Source organism: Toxorhynchites rutilus, chromosome 1 (assembly GCF_029784135.1).
Source record: "Toxorhynchites rutilus septentrionalis strain SRP chromosome 1, ASM2978413v1, whole genome shotgun sequence".
NCBI classification, from domain to species: Eukaryota; Metazoa; Arthropoda; class Insecta; order Diptera; family Culicidae; genus Toxorhynchites; species Toxorhynchites rutilus.
In genome coordinates this window covers 33,877,799-33,898,560 of record NC_073744.1, presented here as the reverse complement: position 1 = coordinate 33,898,560, position 20,762 = coordinate 33,877,799, and the positions used below count along the sequence as shown (strand labels likewise).

The window sequence follows — 20,762 nt, the reverse complement described above, 5'->3', positions numbered from 1 at the left end:
ACTACTGAGAGGAGAGTCGATTTTCATGTTATTTTATATTTCGGGCCCAGTGCACAACCTGAGCACTGAACACAGCACTGAACACAAAAAAAAAAAATAAAAATAAAACACAAAGAAAATTTGGTAGTATTTTTATGAAAATTTAAACAATTTCATAGTATAATTCTTGCTGCTTTTTTATCAACCCTTTCGATTAAATTAGCCGCATTACGGGACACAGCACTCCCTTAAATACATTTTACTGGGAACCTTCCGTAAACACTTTCGGAATCTATGAGGAACATAGAAATCCAGGAATATAGTGCCCTAAATAACACCCACATCAGTTAACGTGTTCGATTGCCATTCACCAGAACATCAAGTGCAACTACATGCCTCGAGAGTTGAAGCTATAAAACATGGTTCACAGCATGTCTGTTCTCATAATTGAGCATAACGGGATTCCACTTACTCTCGAGTGACAGCCCGAACTGGTCCTGTGGTGCTGCATCGTAGCTTAACCGAACCTTGGCCTTTGCTGTACGATCACGCACTTGGCCACTGGCGTCACGTTCCATCCCCCGGTTTAAGGCGAAAATCACGCGCAAAAGTTCATCGGATGGATGCGCTTACGCTTGGATGTCGTGCCGAGGAAGTGACCTTGACATTAGGGAGTTCGGTCCAGCGGCCGTGGAGATAAAAATAAAACCGTAAGTCGCATGTTGAGATGGCGGTTGATCGTAAGCGACGAACCTGCTATTATCGGTTCGAAAATTTTCTTTCACCATCAATATGTATCACACTATAATGCCAGCCGGGGTGAAATAATCTGCATTGCACTGCAACACGAACCCATGCCAATCCCTCGCTGTGAGTGTTGAATTTCAACAATAAAACAATCTGTTGGGGAGGAAGCGAAAAAGTGTGACGATAATAAATAACAATTTATTTTTGTATCATTTCTCCGGCAGTTGGTAAAAAGTGTACATTGCACTCATTCTAACAGTATGAGCACGTGCGCTCAGTTACTCACTTACAACTGAGTTAATGGAATCACATATCGGTTCACTGATCACCCACGATGCCAACAAGCTTCACGATTCAAGTTCTCCCTGTACCGAATTGCAACATCTCTTCAATTGTTGAAACAAAATATCAAATTTCAGGGTCAGCGATTCTCGTACTCTGAGCGTAATGGAAGGAAAAAAAAACTTAAATTGAACGACGGTATCATTTTTGAATTCAATTTCACGCGATAAATATCTTTTTATCCGCCGATGCAATGAACGTTCAACAACATGAGCACGTGACATTTTCATCTGTGTACCGAATGGACGGAGTTAAACCCGGCCCTGCTCTGGAATTGCGCGAGAAATTACCAGACCCGTGTATGCGTGAAGTGGAGCCACAAATTGACCTTGCAGAATAACGAAGGCGGGCTGTTTTTTTTTCGGTTTGCTCTGAAGCTTGGCGTCTCAATTTGGAAGGAAGTGGTTTTTCGAGTGGATTGGTGCACTACGACAACGCTGCACTCCAACGTCAATGTTACACCTAGAACACTACTTCCTCAGAACGTAACCATCCCCCCAAGTGAGCACAAATCATAACGACAAAGCCAAACCGCAGCGCGGATTGACTCAGGGGCTTCACACCATCACCTCCGCTCAGGAATGAGTTAATACTTATTATCCGATGAGAAAAAAAGCAAAGGTCACACCCGGCTTGAGCACTCCGAGGTCCGGAGTTTCAGAACAACGTTGTAACTAAGGAGAACCAGCCCCAGCAACAGCAGTCGCGCAGCAAAAACTGTAACTGGGCCATACACACGAAAAGGTTCACCCATTTCGAGAGTCTGCACGAGACATAAAGCGATCACTCATCTCCCGTCCCTCCCACCGCGGCATCGTTGGAGGGAGAAAAAAAACTATAACATGCATTGCAGGAAGACATGAGACACCCCGTAAACAAAACCAAAAACAAAAAAAAACTAAACCGGCCCCGAATGAGCGGGTGAAAAGTGAACGACCTTCTTGAAGTATCATTCGATCATTACTTTTATGAGTATTTTTTATTTCACTATTATTTTTTGTTGTTGCTGCTATTGCTTCTTGTCACTGACATCGTCTCGTTCATTCATTCCGATCTGGTCGGAACGATTGGAACACGAAGGGAGGCAGAAGCGGACCCCTACTTTGTAGTGTATGGGGCCGATCTGTTGGATGCGAGAAGTTTGAAATATCGATTGGAGTTGTTTTAGATCTTCACTCCTGAGGAGCCGATACAGACGTAGCTAAAATATGATGCAAACTGATCTTGTCTCGAGTTGAGTTGATCAATAAATCTATGACGAATGAAATTGAAAGTGATACATAATACAAAATCAGTTGAGTCAGTGCCTTCTTCGGCTTTCACATTTAATGTGAGATTAGCCCAACCTTGACTGTATTTTTCAGTATAGTAAACTTTTTGGTTTAATATATTTCACGTTGGATTTTTAAATGGAATCTGACTAAAAATGCTCTCCGTCCATGCTGATACAAAAAAAGTTGAAAATGTCGTCTACAACCGGACATCGACGATCAACGAAACAAGATGGAAAAGAAACAAAAAAGCAACAAGTTTCAATCAAAAAGTTATGCAATTACAAACAATAATTGTTTGACCATACATTGATCGTAATACCCTTTTTAAAATTAAAAAAAAATAACTGCAATGTATAGAAAGCTCTTCAAGTACTTTGATTTAATCGTACTATTCATGGTAGTTGAATAAATACTGGAAATCTGGTATCTTGAAATACAAAAAAATTGCCTAAATCTAATAGTTTCAAAATTTTGAGTATTTTTCATTCTTTTCTTCCACAGGTAAGTTTTCATCATCTCATCATCCGGAGATAGAAACAGAATTACTGACATATTTCGTGGTACGTATAATTTTATAGGTGGATTCGTTCAACATCTAAACTATTTTGAGATACTGTAATTATTCATATATCCAGCCATTCCATGACAAACAAATATAGTGGTTGTCAGATTTTCGTTAAAATTGATGGTTTTGTTCGAAACCTGTTGAGCTCAAACTTTGATACAATATACAAGCAATCTACTCTTCTAGGATTGTTGTTGCGAAACGAAAAATTGAAAATTTCAACTTAAACATATACCCACAATGTGCCACAGCAAGCCTTAAATGGTAAATTGTACTCTATTGTAATTATCTTAATTGGACCTGCTTCATAATCAAATGGGTTGTTGTGCGGAGGTTTCAATAAGGGGATTCGTCTTTTTTCTATCAGCTTCAACTAGTATTGAGGACAGTAATTTTTTAACATCTTCATTGATGGGACCAGGGTTGCCAATGTTTCAGTTTAAATTGAGTTTTTCCAGTTTTTTTTCTCTCGATCCAGTCAAACAGTTTAATCCTAAAATCTTCCAGTTTTTTCAAATATTATCCATTTGTTTTATAAGTGTTCTTCAGTTTTACCCATTTTTTGTAGAAATTATGTATTGACGACCTTCATGCCAATTCGTCGTTGTGAGTTTAAAGACATTGCCCATTTAAAAAACATTGCATTTTTGAAATCTTAAAAAAAATTGATTTACTTTGAACTAACTTTTGAAAAAGGGTCAATTTTTTTCATAATTTTTAGCAAAACAAATGAACTTGAGCTTGAGCTTGGATAGACAGTACAACTCGTAGTTGCTCTCCGTGATTTACCCGAACCAACGAAATTGCACAAAAACACACCGAATGACGCTTGGGAGTAGCAAATCATTCTCATTGTGCAAGTTTCGGTGAGTAGAGCTTGAAATAGTCGATAACGATATCGACCTCGTCCTTACGGTCGCTAGGAAAAAGTAAGGAATGTTAGTAATATTTGAGGAATATTCGCCGCTCGAAGGTCAGAAGGGTCGCCTCTATAGCATGGTTCCCTAGCGATTATCATGGAGGGGATATTTGTTAGTGGGGAGAGGTATGAATCAGGATGATTATGGGTAAGTGATGTGTTGATATAAAATCGAATTATCGAACATTCAACACAACACGCGGCAGATATTATACGTGGAATGGAGACCGTGGACCGTACTGTGGGAAACCAGAGGAGGTAATTTGTAAAAACTATTGGTCCAGCAAAATATTCCGTTATTCCACGCGCGTAGTCTTCATTCAATCTCATTCGTAGCGACGAAGGGTATATTTGGGAAACCTGAGAAGGCAACCGAGAGAATTCCTCTAAAATTAATCGGTTCAGTGATATATTCCTTAATTTATCACGCGAACGCTTTATAGAACTCCAATCGTGATGGAGAAATGTGCTCGTTGGGAAACCTGAGAAGGAAACCAAGAAAACTCCTCTAGAACCAATCGACCTGGCAACATCTTTCTTTATTTATCTCGCGTACGATTTATAGAACTCTAATCGCGATGGAGAAGAGTTATCTTTAGGAATCCTAAGAAGGTGACCAAGAGAAATCAGAAATCATTCAGACCTGCGATATATTCCGTAAACCATTGAGCATATTCCTTATCGGACTCCGATTGCGCCTGTGGGAAGGACACTGTCGTTACGAAAATCTTAGTCTATAAAACCAATCCGCGATTATAAACATACACCAGCGCCAGACTGACATTTTCAAACGAATCCGCCAACCCAAGAACATTCGATGAACAGACAATTTTGAACGGAAACAATCGTAAGACTTTACAATAAACAAATTCTGCATCATCTTCAAAATGTGTTCCTTTTTGCAATCGTCCGCAAAAATAATAAATTGGTAAATTTAATTTATTTAATACTGAAATACTATTTATTGAAAAATAATTATTATACACTTCGATTTTGTAGCTTTTAAAAATTATGACATCAACATATTTTTTTTTTGTTACAACTCGCTCAACAATTACCCGCTTGATTATTCGAATATCGAAAGACAATTATTCGAATGAATCGATTATTGTGAAATGTCCCAACGATCAATCCATAATCGATTAAACGAAAATAATAGACATCTCTAACTGTAGTACACCTACGCCGTGAGCCGAACTCACTCGTTCATAAAAACCAGGAACCTAAAGTCAGAAACCAATCAATGGCAAACAGCTAAAATAGCAAAACAACATGTCTGCTCGTGATGTTGGGCTATCCGACTTTCCGACTAGTGATCCCCGATAATCGTTCGATTAATCGTTTAATCGAATACTTTCTACAGAAATCGATTATTAATCGAACGAATACTGCGCAACCAATAATCGGAGTGATAATTAATAAATCGATCCAAATCCAGAGACGGCTGCTGCAATTTTATGACGATTAATCGTATCGAATATCAAACTGCTGAAAAGTATTCGATTAGTGGATGAACGATTAATTACAAAAATCGGTTATTCGAGTGGATTGGTGCACTCTTCCCGACACTCGGTGAAAGAACGAATGTTGCTCTCCATCAGTTTTCTGACATATCAATCTGCGAGCAGGAATGAAATCACGCTTAACTTTTCAATAGGACCTATCTGTTTTGATCGGCCTAGCAAACAAATTTGGTGCCTATTTTTCCATATAGTTTGATGAGAGAGGTTTCACTCTACACTCCTGATTGTGGAACTCATCAGAAAATGCTTTCACTGTTGAGTTATTAACGGTAGAGAATGTCGATGAAGAGAATCGATCAAAACAGATAGGTCCTATTGAAAAATTAAGCGTGATGTCAATGAAGAGAATCGATCGAAACAGATAGGGGACCTGCGGGTAAGACGGACAGTGGGGGTATAATGGACAGGTGGTTGATTTGTATAGTTGCATTATGAATTTCAAATTTCTGTTGATGAGAACTCCTTCTACATGTTATTCTATAATATTCATCATAACATCATAACATCATAACATCATAACACGAAATACATTGCTCCGAGAAAATATCAAAAGAACGAGAGACAGGAAGACCGAGATGGAGGATAGAAGGTGGGAAGATTCACGGGTTTTGGTTGTGTCAAACTTTGATTGTATTAGTAGCCAGGAAGATAGGAAGTTCACATATCAGGCATACCAGTCAGTTACTAAAATGGTATAAAATTTAATGTATCAACAAATAACGTTGAAACAGGATATACAGAAAATGATTACTTATTTGCAAAAAATAAATATTTTTCGCATAACATTCATCATTTGAAAAAAAAACATGTTTAGATGAGAAAAAAAGTTCAATGCTGTTTAAATGAGAAAAAAAAAGTTCAAATAATATAATTCTAGCGTTGAGAATCATAAAAACTTAGCATTTGACGAGAAGTAAAGTTGACTTGTAATTAAGTTTAAAACACATCAACATCACCTCAATTTCAGTTTCTGTTAAAGTGTATGTTGGGCCCTTGTGATGTTAAACGCTAGCACGCTAGTTCATTCATTTTTATCCAATTATTTTTATCTTTAACAACAATACTTTTCTTATAAGGTGGATCGAAATCGAAATCTGGGACGTCACAGGTTTTATAAAAAAAATCTTCCATCTAAAGATCTTCCCACCTTACATTTTCCATCTCGCAGGAAGGCAACATAGCACTTCATCGTGATTGTGTCCCTGTAAACGTACTCTCAGAGACGCTCGCTCAGAGAATTACACTGCAGCAAATACACTGACACAACTTCACGCGCGCCTCGTAGCAAGAAAGAACATGAACTTGGAAGCTTCCGTCCAAACACTCATTATGCGTTATGCATTTTTCGCTTAGATAACTACACCATTTTGAACAATGCTATTTAAATTTTCTATTATTTCCCATTATTTCCAAAAACACATTCAAAGATTATTACTAACTGGGAAAATCGTTCGAACTGGTTAAAAAATAGAATTCTCTCTAATAAAACACCAATGCTCTGAGAAAAAAAAACTTAACGGAGAGGATAGAAAAGACGACTACATTCGACGATACTTGAACGAGACAGTGATTTTTTGCAAAAAGAAAACTATTATGCCTACGACAATCTGGTCAAAGGATGGAAGGTAGAAAAGTATTAATTTTTTCTGGAAAAAAATACCAAATTTGTTAGAAGACAGAGAACATAGGATTGAAGTTAGGTTCGTTGCAGTGATCTATAACCAGGAAGCCATGTCCCCATGCACCACTATCAGTGATTTCATGGGCATGAAGCAGTGAATACGAGATTTTTCAAGTTTTACCTTATTAAATTGGATTTTCTAGAGGTCCTACACCCAAAACTGATTTTGAGCTCATGTTTTGCCATCCCAATTTATTACATTAAATTTGCTTAAAAATAACAGCAAATACCATGACTTACAAATACTGGAAAGCATTTGTATAATATATATGGTATGGCAATATAAGATTAATACGAGTGAGCGAAACAAGAGACACGTTTCATAAAAGCAAGCATCACTTTGTCACATATGTACACGGCCCAGACCGAGATGGATATAGATCCCCTTTATGCTGGAAAGTGTTTTCTAAGGGTGAAATTAGAAAACACTTTCCAACTTCAATTTGTAATGAGATGTAATATTATTACGCCTCTTCGCAACAGCATCATTAACTATGTGGATAGCGTGGTCGTGTAAAACAGTCTTGTATTTCAGCCGGCCGTTGGTTCGATCCCCGTTGACATCGTTTGGACTTTTTTTTGGGTGCAATTCCAAAAAAGATGAAAAAAGAAAAAAAGAAAGGGATGTCTGTTTCCATACACTTCCATACATACGAACAGTTTAAAGCGTTGGGGGACAGATGACATTATTTGCTCATTTGACGCTACAAGGCATGAAAAGACATGGTTTCTGCCGAAAATGAAATGCTCTCTATCAACGCTAGTTTGGGCGTAGAAGAAAAGGTCCTCTAATATTTGATCTGATTAAATGATATGATTAATTAATTGTTCATTTTTTTATTCTATGAACTACACGAAGCTTCAAAGGAAATTTCAATCCTCAAGCATTGGAATGGGTGAAAAACTCTGTTTAGATTGAACAAGACCGATCTTGTTGAAATAAAACGGTTTGATAGAATTCTGTTTTCTTCCAGCTGTTCAAGAGCAATCACACAGCTTTCTAAAAATATTATTGGCAAATCTGACTGGAATCAATATCAGTCATGGCACTGACATTCTTTCATAAGGTGTTTCCCATCCAAACAGCATCATATTTTTCTATTGCTTGAACAGCGAGCAGCGGGAGTTAATAAATAAATGACACCATGAATGCTGCCTTCGATATTGGCTTCATCAAATATGGACGATCAAAAACAGTGATTGGAGCAAAAATATAGTTCGAAACTCAACTAGTTTTGCAATACGCAAACAGCTTTTAATGTGGTGTAAGTGTAAAAGTTCGAGAGGTTGTATCCGAGACATGACCGCTTAGGACGAACGACTACGCAATCATTTTTGTTTGAAATTTGTTGGTTTATCATTTTGGATATTATTTGCGAATAAGTCGAAATTCCATAAACAACTCTTTAGTAATAAGTTCCGGGACCCTGAAATGGTTTAATGGCTTGCGTGGTTTTGTAGAATCATTTCGAGAAGCAAGGATTCTTCCTTGCCTTTGCGAAAACAATGAACCAATTAGCCATATGTCGCAATTTGTTTCTTCATATCATTGCACGCATTGCATTGAGTATTTAACGGTGCAGAATTTTCAGAGAATTTTCCTCAGAGAAGATGCAATACTGATACGCTAGCGACAGCTTACTTATTATGCATGGGTGAAGTTTACTTCGCAAATATACTCTTCTCGATAACCCCCTTCGTTGTTTCTATTCTAGCGGCTTATTGACAGCTCTGTTCGGGAAAGCACACAAAATGGACAGAAAAAATGTGTGGGGAAATGGGAATGCTTTCAATTTTCATCAATTTAAACCATATACAGACTATGGGATTGTAACGTATGTATAGCATATCAAACAAATCTTAGAAAATGTTGAAATCCATTCGCAGCAAAAATAGTTATGAACGTAAACTTTAATTCATAAAAACGTGACCTGTTTTCTGATTTGGCAACCCTAATGTAAGACGAAGTCCTACGTTAAAATATGTCACGAATTTTTTGACGAAAAAGAAGTTCAAAATGTAATGCTAAGCTACCATAACCTGAAGGGAACACATTCAAGATAAACAGAGAGAAATAAAATGGACAACATTGACAGAAATGTGAATGTTTGACATTCCATGTGTTCATGTTACGAAGGAAGCTTACCTTTTAAAAATACGATGGGCATATTCTGTTCTGTCGAAATTTCTGTCATTTATCTTTTATTGTTGATAGCACTTGACCACAGGTTATTCTCGAGTATAAAACTTATAATTGCCACATTGCCACACTTTTGTGTCTCATCTCTTCGCTGTGCTGTGGAAACGATATTCAAGCTTGGGAACAGAATGATAGAATCACAAACAAATTCAAAATCGTCAAAAATAATTAGCCCAAGCGCCAAAGTTACTATTTGGAACCAAACTTGTCGTTAGGAGAAAAAGAAGTAAAAATAAGAAGAGTCAGTATTCGATCTGATAAATCGAACGCACATTTGCTCCTTTCAACTCTGCTGATTCAATCACGTGCTGCTAAAGTGTGCAAAACTGAACTCGCGAGGGAGACAATCGCAGTCTAATTTGGCCAGAAAAAAAAACAAACATGTTCAACCAGAAAATGACCACTGCGATCAGCTGAGTATAAATTGAACCAACAGTTTAGATTAGGGCACAGTTCAATCGATTGTTTAGTGCTGTGAACAACTCTTCACCTATTCAAAATGGCATTCAAGGTGTGTGTGAATTAGAAAAAAAAATTGAACCGATTGTGAATTATGAAACGGCGAACGCTACGAATTGGTGCTGTGGAATGGATATAAGATTTTGTGATTTGTTTTCCGTTTGCAGTTCCTGACCATCTGCGCCCTGGTGGCCGTTGCCAACGCTGGACTCATCCCATCTCCCGCGCTGTCTTACGCTGCTGCCCCAGCTCATCTGTCCTATGCCGCCCCACTCACCAAGACCCTCATTGCCGCGCCTCTGACCAAGCAGATCGTTGCCGATGAGTACGACCCGAACCCACAGTACTCGTACTCGTACGGAATCTCCGATTCCCTGACCGGTGACCAGAAGTCCCAGGAAGAATCCCGCAGCGGAGATGTTGTGAAGGGATCGTACTCCGTCGTTGACCCAGATGGTCACAAGCGCATCGTTGAGTACACCGCCGATCCACACAACGGATTCAATGCCGTCGTCCACCGCGAGCCAATTGCCCACGTTAAGACTGTCGCTGCCGCCCCGCTCCTCAAGACCGTTGTTGCCCAGCCAGCCCTCGGAGCATATGCCTATCACCATTAAGTCAATAGCTGGAGCTATCCAAATTGCACCTTCCTGATACCTGAAACCTTCTGTTGTAAATAGTCAAAATAAATTCTTTATCACAATGTTAAATTATTGAAAAGCTGAGTATTGTTTTGCGATGGATAATATCACGGGACTGAAAACACGCGAAAAGTATGCACATCTTGATGTCGTACTATTGCGTGCAAATTAGGCAAAATGAAGTACGCAATTTAAAATAGCGTTAAGTGTAGGAAGTTTACGATTTTTATCCTATCCAAATTTAGACAATTTTTGAAATTGCTCGCCCAAATCGAACCTCTAAAATTTATTATTTTTTATTCTTTTCTATTCAACCATCAAATATTCTTTTATGATTTTCATTAAACATTGACAATGAAAATATTTCTCATTTTTCGTATCGTAAATTTTCAATACGTTTGATACATGTCAAGTTTGGTCTCTGTTATGGATCAATTTTAATGGGATGAAAAAAACTTTCCTTTTTTTACCGCTAGAGCAGTTGTTAGCAGAATAAACAACTTTCAACGTGCATTGGCTTTAAATCATTAGGAAACATGTTCCTCACTTCCGAATTATTCCCCGCGCATGTCATCGTTTTTTAAACGGACACCTTTTAATGGTGAAATAAACGCTTCTGCTTCTGATGGATTTTATGCCAACTCGTCTTAGAAGTTGCATACCTGATAATTTTTTTTTCTTTATTTTTTACAGAAATTTATGACATAAATCTACAAAATGATGGCCAAAGAATGAAATGTTTGAAGAAAAATTACATTAGAAAACAATTATTTTAAAAAATGAAATCATTTTACTCGAAAACGTTTTTTTAATTCCGAAAAAAAAATGTGAATAGCCCTTACAATATTCAATAAGTCACTTGTACATCGGAAGATGGGCACTTTCACAAGAAAAGAGTTTGTACAACAACAACTTTTACAAGGTTTTTTTTTTGAAAAATTATTATGGATGTTCAACTCCTAACATTTTCATGTATGTATTAATTATCGTGCAAACTTTTTTTTTTTTAATTTGAAAACATGCCAAAAACATGTCAAACGCGAGAATTCGCACACAAAACTGTTATGAATAGAACATTATTTTCCCATGAGTCTGTACAAAAATACCATGTATTCCTGAAATTATAAGAGATAGATAGTAAATGTCTTCGACAAAAGTTGATAATTCAACAGGATCTAAAACTTTGTCGAATACACTATGTAGCTATCTTGACTTTAAACAAAAACATGAAAAAGTTGTTGTTAGAAACACTTTTTCCCTGTAAAAGTGTCCATCTTCCGAAGCATGGGTGACTTGTTGGAAATTGTAAGAGCTACTTACATATTTTTTTGAGAATTTAAAAAAAATGGTTTTTGAGAAAAATGAATAAAAAATTTAGAGATAATTTTTTTTCAGTGTAATTTTTCTTTAAATATTTTTTTTAACAAATTCAAACAATTTCCTACATTTTATCCTTTGACCATTTTTTTGAGATATTATAATTTTCGAGTAGTAATTATTTGTAAAAAGTGAAGAAAAAAAATTACCCTTTTCGAAAAGCAATCTAATTTTTTTTGGAAGGTTTCAAGTATGCAAAGTTGCTTAAATAACCAATGTATTTACAACCACAACGTTTCACTGCTATCTGAGATGCCAATGACCAGTCGAGTTGGCATGAAATTCGTCTCCATGCGCTTGACTCGGATCATCATTGAACGAAGTGTCCATTTCAGCGTCTTCGAAGGTTTTTGGCCTTCCTTTGGGCGGTCTTCAACATAGAACTTACAGTAGAACTCAACATCTCCGTGCGTAAAGTTATTGAAGCTCTCTATGTGTTTCAGCCACCATTTTATTCGAATGATGCAAAACAAAACAAAAAGTATGTGAAATGGAAGAAAAAAATAATAAATTGTAAAAACATTTGGTTATCATATTTCTAAGCGTTTTGGATATGTCAAAATCGACTTTCACTTACTGTTGAGGCCATCTATTTACAACCTGCGAACATAGTTGCGCATCCAATATTAAGTTTTTATACTCAAAAAATAAATAAAAATAAAGATAACTTTTTTAATAAAGTACCGTAGATGGGGGTGACAATGAATCAAAAAAAGGTAGTTTTCGAACTTTTTGTTGAATAACTATCGTAAATTAGAGAAAAGACAATTCTGATTACGCAGAAATGTTCTCTAATGATGAATTATTTTTATAATTAGGGTGATCATTTCTATTTTAGGGTTGGTCTTGTAGTTATTGATTGTATTTTTTATAGTTTACATTGTCTCGGGACCAAGGACGCTATATATTTTTATATTTTTTCTTGAAAGCTAAGATTTTTTTAGATAACGTATTCGAAATTCAAAGATGCAAAGATGCAAAGAATTCAATATGCTATTGAGTTATGATTTTTAAAAATTAATCGTTTACTAATATTAATGGTACAAAAAATTATTTTTCCTATTTTTCCAAAATTATTTTTTTTAAATTCATAACTTTTGAACTACCGGACCGATTCAGATGATCGATATACCAATTTGAAGCCACATGAAATACCACATATGCATAAAAATTGGATTCTAGTCGCATAGATGTAGTCCAGTTGCATAGGAATATTAAACGAAAACTGAAAACATGTTAACTTTGCAAAATCACTCGAAAACGAAAAAAACACCTCTCTGATATTCGGATATGTTATGCAGAAAAACCTCAGCTTTCAAGAAAAAAAATATGAAAAATATGATGACCTTAGTTCCGAAACCATGTAAGCTATGAAAAACAATTACAATCAATAACTACAAAAACAAAATCGGTTTTTTCCGAGTGTAATATTTTTCAAACAAAACTAGCTAATTGGCTTTAATTTGATATATCGATCATCTAAATCGGTCCAGTGGTTCGAAAGTTAAAAAGGTAATTTTTGGAAAAAAGAGGGAAAAATTGAGGCCACCCTGGTGAAAAAAAATTAAAAATACGGATCTAATATTTTACGATGAGGTATAAAACTACCAATTTTCATCAAATCTGACAATCAGTTTGGCATGGAATTCAATTTTGTGTCGTGTTTTGTGTTCAATTCAATTTTGTGTTTGACCCATTCTCACCCCCACTCAGTGTAAATAAGAGATTATTTCGAAAATATTGAAATTCGAATGAAAAAAATTGATGTGCAAAATCAGTAATGACTCATCTGGCAAGACTGCAAAGAATAATTCTATCGAATATTTACAATTTTAGTAGTTTTGTATAATGCTGGGCATGAGATATTTTCTGATGTGTTACTTGATGGCTATTTACACATCAAACTTTGATGAATTATTAAATAATAACTATTTGTACTGCAGTTAAGTATCATTGGAAGTTGTGGAAATATGTCTACTATTAAACGGCTCACAGTTTTCAAAAATATTCGTAATATTTGTCAAGATACTACTAATAATAACTTTCTCCATATTTGATCCAACCATAACCCATTTTCACCCCCATCGACGGTACTTTATATTTTAGTTTTTTTGTGAAGCTCGATGAATTTCCAACAAATTTGCCCAAAACCAAATTTAGACTAGTACCGTAATATACAATAAAGGATTTTTTTTGCAGAAATGTCACTGATCTGAACTGACGAATTTTATGCCAACACTTCTTAGGAGTTGGCAGCACCATCTCAGATAGCAGCGAAACGTTGGGGGTGTGACGACATGGGTCTTTTAAGCAATTTTGCATCTTGAAACAATAAAAAAAGAATTAGACTACTTTTTTAAAAGGGCCAAAAATATTTTCTTGATTTTTTACAAAATATTATAACTCAAAAACTAGAATGTATATATAAATTTTGGTTCAAAGAATGAAATGTAGGAAATTATTTGGATTTTCATAAAAAAATATCAATTTTTTTGTGAAAAAAAATTTCGCTGAAAAAAAAAGTAAAAAAAATATTATTTTTTCAGGGGAGTAAAATATTATTTTTTCAGGGGTCTCTATACCAAAATGCCCTCTATTCCAGAAACTATAAATAATAGAAAGCAGACGTCTTCGACGAGGGTTCATATTTCAATAAGATCTACAACTTTGTCGAATATATTGTACTGCGATCTTGACTTTAAACAAAGTTAGGATTAGTTGTAATTTTTTCAAAGAAAACATGAAAAAGTTGTTTTTATAAAACCATTTTCCCTGTAAAAGTGCCCATTATCCGATGTATGAACGATTTGTTGGAAATTGTAAGGCCTTTTATATAATGTTTTTGAGAATTTGAGAAAAATACGGTTTTGAGCAAAATTAATATTAACTTTTAAAATAATTTTTTTTTCAACGAAATTTTTTTTCAAAAAAAAATTGATATTTTTTTTATAAAAACCTAAATAATTTCCTACGTTTCATCTTTTGACTCGAATTTTGTATATATTCTAGTTTTTAAGCTATAATTTTTTTTTGTTATGGCTTAAAAACTAGAATATATACAAAATTTATTAAGAATTTTGGCCCTGGTTGCTTAAAAGACCCATGTGTTTACACCTACAATGTTTTGCTGCTATCTGAGATGGTGCGGCCAACGGGCATGTTGGCATGAAATTCGTCTTATAGAAAAATTATTTCTAATAGATTCTGTCAAATGATAGTGAGAAGTAAAACTTTTTAAAAACTAGAGAAGTTTGTTGCGAAGGATAGATAGACGATTTTGGATCCACTTTCATTTTATTGGAACAATATCCATTGAGTTTGAAGTGATACATTTTCCTTTTGTTTTCCCCAAAAATTAATGTGTTGTCGGAATCGAAGTCATACCATCATTCCTTGAGACCATATTCGGATTAAAGCTCAAGCTTCACAAATAGCTTTGTATTTGCTTTGAGCAGTAGCGATATCGTAGCTAATGACTGTCAGTCCCAATGATCAAAGTTTTTCTGCCGAGTAGCTCAATGTCAGTCCGTAGGGACCCACACGGGGCTCAATGTGTTAATAAAGAATTTACAACAGTATTTAGAAATATTGACTTCAATGAGGTCTAATGCGTTATTGTTAGCCTGACTGGATATAGCGATCACACTTACGTGTTTTTAATCCCGTGAGGCAATCTATCCCAAAAAATATACTCAACATTTCAATAAATTAACATTGTGAACAACAATTTATTTTGACTATTTACAATAGAGGCTTTCAGGTATCCGGAAGTAGAAATTTTGACAGCAGCCAATTGACTTAGTGGTGATAGGCATATGCTCCGAGGGCTGGCTGGGCAACAACGGTCTTGAGGAGCGGGGCGGCAGCGATAGTCTTAACGTGGGCAATTGGCTCGCGATGGACGACGGCGTTGAATCCGTTGTGTGGATCGGCGGTGTACTCGACGATGCGCTTGTGACCATCTGGGTCAACGACGGAGTACGATCCCTTAACAACATCTCCGCTGCGGGATTCTTCCTGGGACTTCTGGTCACCGGTCAGAGAATCGGCGATTCCGTACGAGTACGAGTACTGTGGGTTCGGGTCGTACTCATCGGCAACGATCTGCTTGGTCAGAGGCGCGGCAATGAGGGTCTTGGTGAGTGGAGCGGCATAGGACAGATGAGCTGGGGCAGCAGCATAAGAGAGCGCAGGGGAAGGGATGAGTCCAGCGCTGGCAACGGCCACCAAGGCGCAGATGGTCAGGAACTGTACAGCCATAGAACAAAAGATAAAATATTATTTATAATTCACTTCGATAATTTGAAATTTATTTCATAATCAATTATACTTTTGTTGCACATACCTTGAATGCCATTTTGAGACGGAAATGAGAGAGTTGCTCACAACACTAAACAATCGGTTGAACTGTGCTTCCCCTAAAATAATTTAGTCAATTTATACTTAGCTGATTGCGGGGGTAATTTTTCGGCTGGACATGTGATTTTTTGTCCAGTTCGGACAGCTGTTGTAGCTTCGTTTGGGGCAAGCTGCACATGTGACTTGATCACCGCGTAAGGGCGTCAACAATCTCAAAGATTCTGCGCCACCGAAACACCAGTTCTTACGTTTTTTCATCCCGTCGACCGCACACATTACTCCGGTATCGGTTTAATGTTCCATTAATAACACATTCCGTTCAAATTTGAACGTGTTCATTTCTGCGTCTTCTTCTCCCCCACTCTCCCCCAAACACCACCCTTGGACGCAAGAATTTAGTTCAAAAGAGATCGTCGAACTTTTAATTGAGCCAACTAGTCGACCCGGAGAAGCGCGAAGTGCGTGAAGTTCAAAACCCGTCCACCCCGTGATGTGATCCGATGACTTTGACACTGATGGATTGTGACGAAATAGATGGTAACCCGCACCATCAGCAGCAGCAGCAGCCGTAGCCGCACGACATGTCTAGTTCCTCAAGGGTGTTAAGCAATTTGAGCGATCGACAAATTTTTGCTGCCCTCCCTTTGGACGATTGTTTGGTGGCTGGCGAAAAGGAGGATATCAAGGGGGGGGGGGTTTGGCCAGATAAAACAACATTTTGATCAACAATTTATGGAGTGTTTCCTGCGTTGTCGGACACGATCAGGTGAATTACAGCTGGGCTATGATCGAATTTTCTCATGAAAAATGGGGCGCGATTTTGATAATGGGTTATTCTGAAAAGTAAAACTTTAAATTGATTTGAATAAATGTGTTACCGAAGGATTTTTTCAACAGCATTATCGAAGATACTATTTTAATGGGAATGATTGTGTCATATTTTTCTCCATTTGAACAGCTTCCCGCTGTTTTGGTGCGTGGTAATGGTTGATTTCAGGTTGAATTCATTCAATCAAAACTATCACTATATTGAAAGGTCACACAGGAACGTTTTAGGCATCACATGAAAGCTGGTTGATTTGCTTTTGGGTTTGCTACTTTTTTGGCAAAAGAATGTTTTAGTCCACAAAATCTTTGAAGAGAGCAATTTTTTATTTTGCTCGATATTTTTGTCCACTACATTTACACACACCAAGATAAAATTTGTTGGTAAAATATTCCTAAATTTGAGAATTAAAGCTTTAAAATGATGTGCATCCCATCTTTATGTATTAAAAAAATACTTTATTTGTAATGAAAAAATCGGCAATTACTTTTCAGGCAACCCGATAGATATAGATTATTTACAATTTACAATGATTGGACAAATATCATTTACAAAACCGACCATATAAATTTCGTTTATTTGCCAAAAAAAATAACGTGTGCAAAATTTCATCTCAATCGGACATGATTTAGGGGTGCTTCAAAGCACTCAAAGTTTTGATTTTTCAGGCTAAGTCTCAAAAGGTCGATTTTCCGCCAAAATTTTTATTCGAGATAACACCAGTATTCAACATTTTATGCATTTTTAAGTTATGTTTTCGATTTTACAAATTTCATGTTTTGGGAGAGTTTCGAGGGACAAACAATCAAAACTTTGAGCGTTTTGAGGCACCCCTAAATGATGTCTGATAGAGCTGAAACTTTGCACGTGTGAATTTTTCGGGCCAATAAACAAAATCTACATGTTCGGTTTTTGAAATTTACCATGACCATTTTCGCTGCCACCCTAGACTATATATTGTATTATTTATCCAACGTACTTTATATCGAAATTCAGTCGCGATGGGGGAAAGTTATCTTCGGGAAACCAGAAAAGGTAATCGAGAGTGCTCGTCCAGAACCAAAAAGAACGGCGATACATTTCTGGGATACCTAATAAACTCACCGAGAGATCTCATTTTAAACTAATCGGACCAGCGATATATTGCGTTAATCATTGCGCGTCTACTTTATTAACCCTCCTGTACCCGCGTACACAACCGTATCTCGTATACTCACAGACTGTGCGTGTCTCTGTAATATTGCTATTGTGTATTTTTAGGCGTTATTGTTATTGATCATACCATACAAAAGAAACACAAATTTCTGCATAAATCGGGAAATAATCAAACAAATGGAACGAAATGTGGCATGTGGAGGTTTCAGAGGACAATGAATGTTTCTATGATGGTTGGACACTCCTCACCCCCTCTCCCAGGGAGTGGCTACCATGCAAATGAAACACAAATTTCTGCCCCAATCCAGAACTAATCAAGGAAATGGAGCCAAACTTGGCATGTGAGGGTTTTTGTGTACGAAAAATGTTTCTTGATAGTTTGACATACCTCCCTTCTCTGTAAGCGCAAAACTCGAGAAAGAAATAGTCCGATTTGAGCTATCTTCATTTTATTATATGTTCTGAATCAACCATGTATTCCATGTAGCGGAGAAACGTGTTATTTGCAATCAATTGAAGAACCTTGAACGAGAATTGTGTCTGAAAATAATTTTATATTATAATGAGTTTTGGTAGAAATACTAGGAAATTTACAGTAAAAGGAAATTGTAAAGTGTCATTTATAAAATCAATCAATGAATAGTTCTGCGATTGGATCCATAAACGTGAATGTTTGAAAGTATTGATAACAAAAAATCCATTTTGGGCGGGACGAAGTTTGCCGGGTCAGTTAGCAACCTTATAAGAAACAACCAATGTGCTTTGACCGCATTTTTCTTTAAATAAAAAAAAACAAAATAGTGAATACCACAAATGTTCTTTATTTAGAACAAAACTCATCATCTTCAAAATGCTGAGCAACCAAGTTATTTTGTTTTTTGAAGAAAGTCACTTAACATATTTTTGTAATAGAAGTACCAGTAAGTTTCCTTTTTTTTAATTAATGCTCTATTCTGCAAAAATGGTTACAAATTTAATATTCAATGTATTGTCCATCGCTAGTCACAACTTTTTTCCCATCTTACTTGCAATTCACGCATCCCTTTCAGGGCCGGTTTGTCGGCTAACCACGAATCGATCCAATTTTTGACTTCATCGAAATTGGAGAAGTGCTGGTCAACCAGGCCATGTTCCATCGATCGAAAAGGTAGTAATCGGACGGAGTAATGTCTGGAGAATACGGCGGGTGGGATAGGACCTCTCATTTCCCTCAGTGCACGACTCAAATGCAATTGTCGTCGGTAGAGGTTTCCCGTAATGGTTTCATTCGGTTTCAGCAGCTTATAGTATACCACACCCAGCTGGTCCCACCAAATAGACAGCATAACCTTCTGGCCGTGAATATTCCGCGCGGCAGTCGAAGATGATGTATGTCCGGGGTATCTATACGTTGCCCGACGTTTAGGTTTGTCGTAATGGACCCACTTTTCATCGCCAGTAACGATTTGATGCAAACAATCTTTTCTTTTATGCCGTTGGAGCAGTTGTTCGCACGTGAAAAAACGGAGTTCGACGTCTCCTGGCTTCAATACATACAAAACCCAATGTCCTATCTTTCGGATCATTCCCATTGCTTTTAAACGCAAAGCAATGATAGAATGAATACAAACATCAAAGGTCAATTGGAAAATTGATAAGACTGTGATAGGTTAGTTTATATCGTGAGTGTAAACAAATCGTACCAAAACATCTTAAATTTTGAAATCATTTATGATTTATTCAAGCTTTCAATCATGGCAATTCGGGTTCGTCTTATTTACAAACATTTTCTCCACCCGTCAAATCCTTCTTAGTGATGGTACAGGGCTGGGGAAGCGTAATGGCTGAGAGCTGGCTGGGCGAGGAGAGTCTGGTGGTGAGCAATGGGAGCAGCATAGGACAGAGCTGGCTGAGAGATGATGGTCTTGTGGGCAAGTGGGGCGGCGTAGGACAGGGCTGGCTGGGCAACAATGGTCTTGGCGGCAAGAACTGGAGCAGCAGCGATGGTCTTAACATGGCCGAGTGGCTCACGGTGGACGACGGCGTTGAATCCGTTGTGTGGGTCAGCGGTGTACTCGACGGTGCGCTTGTGGCCATCTGGGTCCACAACGGAGTACGATCCCTGGACAACATCTCCGCTGCGGGTCTCGTGCTGGGACTTCTGGTCACCGGTCAGAGCATCGGAGATTCCGTACGAGTAGGAGTACTGTGGGTTAGGGTCGTACTCATCGGCGACGATCTGCTTGGTGAGTGGAGCAGCGATCAGGGTCTTGGTGAGTGGGGCGGCATAGGACAGATGAGCTGGGGCAGCAGCGTAGGACAGGCCGGGGGAAGCGATGAGTCCAGCGCGGGCGACAGCCACCAGAGCGCAGAAAGTGACAAACTGTAAACGAAACGAAAAAAAATAATAAGAAAAATAATTCAAATCTTGACCCCTTATCACAACATACCTTGAATGCCATTGTTACAAAAGAGTGGATGTTTACAGAACGATGAAACTGATTGAACTGTGTCTAATCGATGTGTCCCAGACCAATTTATAGTGAGCTGATTTTGGCTAACGAAAACTCAACCGCTATCGTTAGCTCTTGTTTAAACCTTCAGCGTTTGGCGCCCGCGTTTTCCGCGTTTCTATTTTTGGTGGGGCACGCGAGACACCATTTTGATAACAGATTAGTGCCGCAACATTAACTTAGCCCAATGATATCAAATATCATATTCCCACGCACGTTAATG

At 37.3% G+C, this 20,762-nt stretch overlaps 4 protein-coding genes across 8 annotated transcripts in view; 2 read left to right on the top strand and 2 right to left on the bottom strand.

The window, feature by feature from the left end:
- Positions 1 to 20,762, top strand: part of LOC129763592 (papilin) — a 243,194-nt gene that overhangs the window by 83,203 nt on the left and 139,229 nt on the right. The window lies entirely within an intron of this gene.
- LOC129763608 (cuticle protein-like) lies at positions 9,690 to 10,341 on the top strand. The gene is made up of 2 exons (XM_055762849.1): positions 9,690 to 9,741; positions 9,857 to 10,341. Exons 1-2 carry the CDS (start codon positions 9,730 to 9,732, stop codon positions 10,304 to 10,306), a joined length of 462 nt encoding a protein of 153 aa, XP_055618824.1. The 5' UTR covers positions 9,690 to 9,729; the 3' UTR covers positions 10,307 to 10,341.
- On the bottom strand, positions 15,406 to 16,119 carry LOC129763607 (cuticle protein-like). The gene is made up of 2 exons (XM_055762848.1): positions 16,053 to 16,119; positions 15,406 to 15,955 (listed from the first exon to the last, which is right to left on the bottom strand). Exons 1-2 carry the CDS (start codon positions 16,062 to 16,064, stop codon positions 15,506 to 15,508), a joined length of 462 nt encoding a protein of 153 aa, XP_055618823.1. The 5' UTR covers positions 16,065 to 16,119; the 3' UTR covers positions 15,406 to 15,505.
- On the bottom strand, positions 19,781 to 20,595 carry LOC129763602 (cuticle protein-like). Its single transcript, XM_055762844.1, has 2 exons — positions 20,477 to 20,595; positions 19,781 to 20,409 (listed from the first exon to the last, which is right to left on the bottom strand). Exons 1-2 carry the CDS (start codon positions 20,486 to 20,488, stop codon positions 19,837 to 19,839), a joined length of 585 nt encoding a protein of 194 aa, XP_055618819.1. The 5' UTR covers positions 20,489 to 20,595; the 3' UTR covers positions 19,781 to 19,836.